Genomic DNA, 5,718 nt, shown 5'->3' with positions numbered 1-5,718 from the left:
TACAAACATCCTTGACAAATAATAGGTATATTATCCGTATTCAAATAAATATTCACACACCATCTTGCAAAAACCATTCATATTGAAAGACACTTTCGACATTAAGAGACAATAGGAGAATATCCTTTTTCAATTAAAGCTTAATGTACCCTACCGTTCGCCAGGATGTCGCGGACTCATAATGTATATCCCTATTCAATTCTTTGATAAACAATTAAGAACATACGTCGCCAGGATGCGATTGTGCCCGGCCCACACTAACGATATTAAAATGCCTATTAGTGAATAACACACATTAATAACTTTTGTATATAAAATATCATATTCGCTCTTGGCACCATGATTTAGCCGACTCTTAGTAGCCGCTATATATATATATAGCTTGCACCTGCATACTTAGAACTCTATGGTAGACTTTTCAATCAATCACATTCCGGCAAAATCCATTAATATTGAAAAATGTCCCCACCTATTATAGAGACTCTTGACCCAAGGAGTCGGTAGCCGTTTAGTCCGTCTACTGCCTTAAACTGGTGTACACGTATTTTTTCGCTCGCTCCGTCTTTAAAATAATTTTTTTCCAAGTTTTTATTTCGCTGTTTATTTATTTTTAAATATTATTTTTTTCTTAAACAACATGTTTAAATTCGAACAGTGTCCGTCGGTTTTCACACGTAAAGATAATTTGACTGTTCACCAAAAGAAACATGTAGGTGTACTTTTTCCGTGCACTTCATGCCCATCGACATTCTCTTACAAAATCAGTCTCACCAAACATTTGAAAAATGTTCATGGTATCGTACCAGCTCTTCGCCAACCATATGCGCAGCTCGACCAACCGGCTGCATCGATCGATGCTCAACCAGTACGACAGAGTGTTATACAGTTCGCACTTCGTATTACCCGGCCTACTCCTCAGGGACATATTCAGATTGCCCCTCAAGTATTTGTCCCTGATGTCCCAGCTGGTAGCTCGAACATGATGTCAGAGGACGAGATCTGCATGGCAGCAATGGACGAATTTGAAAATCAAGAAGTTCAAAACGATAATACAGGTTAATTTAATTTTTTTTTTTTTTTTTTTAATTGGAACCCGAAATAAAAGATTTTATCATAACAAATTTTTAATAGATAGGTCAATAGATTTTAATAGATTCGATATCACATTTTTATTTTCAATAGATATTAATTAGGTTTTTTTTTTTTTTAAGATTCTTACACCACATCCGTTAACGGAAAACGCACTTCCACCGCGAATACCACGTCGGCTGCTAGGGCGAAAAAAATGCGTATGGAACTAGTTAGAACCCCAGGTCTTGTTGAAATTTCCTCGTCTGCGAATCGAAAAATCGTGTGGTATTTTGCCAAAAATATTAACAATGTTCAAAATTACCCTGACTTTCTACACTCATTAAAATCCGATTTGATCGATATACTGAAAACTCATGTTAAGAAAAACGCTATCAAATTTCATTTAAAACTAGAAGCCACTTATAATAGACCACGTGTGGAAAATTCCTCAGAAAAGCGCGCATTCAAAACATCTGCACTCGAGTTGTTTAAAGAGTCTAATATATTAACTCTTGTCGAGAAATCTTTTACAAAATTATTAACGGAAGAAGAGACTTATACGGGTAGAGGAAATGGATTCACGTTAGAAGCTATAGATGGATTATTGTTAGGAGTCTATAAATACACGCCGATGTCAGGCTCATCTTATATATCCTTACCAGATAGTATAGATAGAAAAAAGGGTACAATCAATTTACAAAATAGAGATCAACAATGCTTCAAGTGGGCTATATTAGTTAAGCATGTGACGGAGCATACGAGTCGTATCGGTGAAAATTATTACAAACACGAAGGGAAATATATTTTCGATTGTATCTCATTTCCAACACCGTTATCTGATATAAAAATCTTTGAAAGAAAAAACCCATTCATCAATATTTTTGGAATTGAAAAACAATTCCAACCACCGAAAAAGTTCCCAACATATGAGGTTTTCCCACTTAGAGTTGTAGATCATGAAAAACGAGATCTTTGATCTATTATTAGTGACCGACGGCGATAACACGCAATACGTGTATATATCAAATTTGACACGACTTATAAGACGTCAAAAAACATCACACACTGAAAGAGTCATGTTTTGTAAGCTGTGTTTCACGAGTTTCGACGACAGGCCTCGAAAATATCAATTGAGTGGACAGGCTGCGTTAGACCAGCACAAACTGATATGTGGTTCACATAAACCAATATTACCAGTTATGCCGGCAGAGGGGGATTGTCTCGAGTTTGATGCGTGGAGAAACACGGAACGACATCCCATCGTTATATATGCTGACTTCGAAGCCCTACTATTGAAAGCTGATGGTGAAAAGAAGGGGAAAAAAACAGACATAATTCATAAACATGAGCTCATGAGTTTCGGTATTTTCGTTAAGGCTTCTGATGACGTTCCATCGAGTCTACTCGAAGATTATGACATACCGACTAATCCTATTATTTATCGTGGTAGTGAGGAACGTGGGGATGTAGCGGGACGTTTCGTGGAAATGGTTACTGAAATTTCGTTAAAGATAGAGAAATTGTTAAAAACAAACGATTATCAAATAATTTAACATTTATAAAATATCTATATACAGGTACATAGAGTCGTACAATTCGATCAATTTCCTTGGTAGCCGAATATATCAGTTTGAACACTGAAATGAGGAAGAACGCTACGAATGACTTTGAGAGGGGGTTTTTTAAGCTAATAAATAACGCTGTATTTGGTATGTCAACAAAATATATGTATGTATATAACTTTATTAACTTGAAAACATTTATCTACTCGTAAAGGGAAGACAATGGAGAGCATGAGAAAAAGGATACAAATGGAATTGGTATCCAATGACAGACGATTACAAAAGCTCATAAATAAGAGCACGTTTAAACATAGTACATCTTATACCGAAAATTTGAATGCCGTGTCACTAGAAAATAAGATTATTGAATTCAACAAACCTATCTATATCGGTAACTGATATTAGCTCAACATTTAAAAAAAAAAATTTTTAAAAATATTTTTTAGTTTTTATAGGTTTTTCAGTATTAGACATCAGTAAAACACTGATGTACGATTATCATTATAATGTTATGAAAAAACACTATAGAGATAATATTAAACTAATGTACACCGATACAGGTTAATAAATATATAAAACCGTTATGTTTGTATAAATGTAATATATATTATTATTTTAGATTCTCTAGTGTATCATATCAATACGAAAGATTTTTATAGAAACTTGGCAATCAACCCGAATTTGTTGGATCGAATGGACACATCTGACCTACCGACAGATCACCCTTGCCATATAGCCGAGCGTAAAAAGATACCAGGTCTATTTTCTGACGAGACCAAGGGTGCTATTATGTCCGTATTCTGTGCGTTGAGAGCCAAATCATACTCTTTCATTTTGGGTGGAAAAGAGAAAATCAAAGCCAAGGGGATTAGGAAGCATGTCGTCGATAACCATATGACGTTCGCCGATCACAAAAAATGTTTGTTTGGAGAAGCTGGTGTGGTGGCGTATAAGAATAATGTATCAATTAGGTCATTCAAGCATCAACTGATGACAATAAAAACGATAAAGCTAACTTACAACAGTTTTGACGATAAGAGGGTTATCTTAGAAGACAAAATCCATACCTTGGCTTACGGGCATTACTCAATAAAGTAAATTTAAAATAAATTATTTTTAAAATTATTTTACTTATAATATTTATAATTTTATAGGGAAGATGAACATGAACCTAGGGATGAGGAATAGCCAGATTTTCAGTAGATGCTGGTGGTCATGAGCGGGATGAATCAGATAAAAATTTTATGAGAATGCTTTTACAGGAATGCATGTCCAAATAATTAAATACCATGTATATTTCTAATTTGTAAATATCATGTGTATATATACTTTGTTATATATTATAAATACCATGTGTTTGTATATTTTTTGTTATTGTAAATATCACTCGAATAATTTTTGTATATATATATATATTAATGTAATCTACAACCATTTATTGAAAATGTTAGTTTATTTATGTAAAAAAATAAAACCAATGTTAAAATATTATTATTGTTATATTTTTAAGAATTATTTACAAACCATTTTCTTATAGTAAATACTTTATAAAATGTACATTGTTTAGGATTAAAATCTATATGAAAAATACAACAAGGTAAAGTTTCTTCATCACATATTTGATCCAAACGAGGGCAGCCTATGTCTTCAATGTTGATGAGTGCGACGTGTGGTATATACTTTATAAGAACTTGTTTTTTCTGCTCACCTTTGACGTATATTCAATTGAATTTTAATGAATTCAATATTTTACCGAGTTCTTCATACTCGATATCACCGTATTCTATAGATAGTTGATGATAATTGCGTTCCAGCCACTTGTTGGTTTTACGACTCTTATTGTCCTGCATCGAGTTTGAATGTTTAAAAATCCAATGTTGAGTCGCCCATGTTGCCGTGTCTACTATAGACATTTCTTTAATCATGTATTTATTGCTGACGCCAAGTACGCATTGTATGTCCAAGATGGCCGAAGACATTATTGCTTGTCTTTATAATACGTTTCGATAGTATTTAGACGGCTGAGTATAGCAGGTACTATGTTTTTCAACACTTCTGTACTTTCTTTGATTGATTGTAACGATACTTCACCTCTTGCCATATGCTCAGTTATTTGTATACATGTCAATTGTATCGCTTCTACTTGTTCTTCTTGAATTTGAATGGATTTNATTGACAATAAAATATTCACACACCACCTGGACATTAGTGATCGAAAGACATTTCCTGCCAAATGGCAGTAATAATCACAAATAAATGTCTTCTTAATGTGCCCTACCGGTCGTCAGGATGTCGCGAATTCTTAATATCCAATGACACTAGCGCTAGCAATGGTATTCACTTCATACTGTGGATCAAATTCGTTAGTAGCTGAACATCCATTCTAGCGACAAGACGTTTATATTTCAGTGATTTTAAAAAGTGTGTTTTTATTTTCAAAAAATAATTTTAATCATGGCTGGTTCTAACGCCAACAACGCTGCGCTGTGCAAAAAGAAGACGTTCACTTATGTGCCTCCAGCACCGCCCGCGGATCTCATCGACTGCAGTAATTTTATACTTGACTTCACCGGCCGTAAGTTTTTGAATGTAGGACTTGATCCTGCAGATGAATTTAACACCATAGTACAAGTCATCGAGATATGTAAATATGCCACCTGATTTTCTAAGACGTATATTCTCACTTATGGTGAACATTCTATCTTTTATACTCGACCTACCTCAAAAATACAAGTGAAATTTATTTCTGGAAACAGAAATTATTTCACTATCTAGTATGCTGTATAAAGGGGAAAATATGCTTGTCATCGAATCAAAAACACTTGATGGATGTCGTGTATTGCTAAATCGTGCAGATTTAATGAAATTGCAATATTTAGAATGGTGTATATTTTAAACAGTCGTTCGAAAGTCAACCATCATACGGCCAGTTGTCTTAAAACAATTCGATATGTTTTTGAACTATATTGGTATTGAATCCGCCAAAGTTGATTCACCACCAAAAACACCTGAAGAAATGGTCACATTTATCAAAAATTTATGTGACGAAAGTTTAATTTCAAAAATTCCAAAAAATGATGTCAAT

At 34.0% G+C, this 5,718-nt stretch overlaps 2 protein-coding genes across 2 annotated transcripts; both read left to right on the top strand.

The window, feature by feature from the left end:
- Nucleotides 1-1,161: 1,161 nt before the first annotated feature.
- LOC111028647 lies at nucleotides 1,162-2,047 on the top strand. The gene has a single exon (XM_022307377.1). It carries the CDS (start codon nucleotides 1,286-1,288, stop codon nucleotides 2,045-2,047), a length of 762 nt encoding a protein of 253 aa, XP_022163069.1. The 5' UTR covers nucleotides 1,162-1,285.
- An 808-nt stretch (nucleotides 2,048-2,855) lies between these two features.
- Nucleotides 2,856-3,731, top strand: LOC111028643. Its single transcript, XM_022307372.1, has 3 exons — nucleotides 2,856-3,024; nucleotides 3,089-3,193; nucleotides 3,253-3,731. Exons 1-3 carry the CDS (start codon nucleotides 2,856-2,858, stop codon nucleotides 3,729-3,731), a joined length of 753 nt encoding a protein of 250 aa, XP_022163064.1.
- The last annotated feature ends 1,987 nt before the right edge of the window (nucleotides 3,732-5,718 follow it).

Source organism: Myzus persicae, unplaced genomic scaffold (assembly GCF_001856785.1).
Source record: "Myzus persicae strain clone G006 unplaced genomic scaffold, MPER_G0061.0, whole genome shotgun sequence".
NCBI classification, from domain to species: Eukaryota; Metazoa; Arthropoda; class Insecta; order Hemiptera; family Aphididae; genus Myzus; species Myzus persicae.
This window is presented reverse-complemented; position numbering and strand designations above follow the sequence as displayed.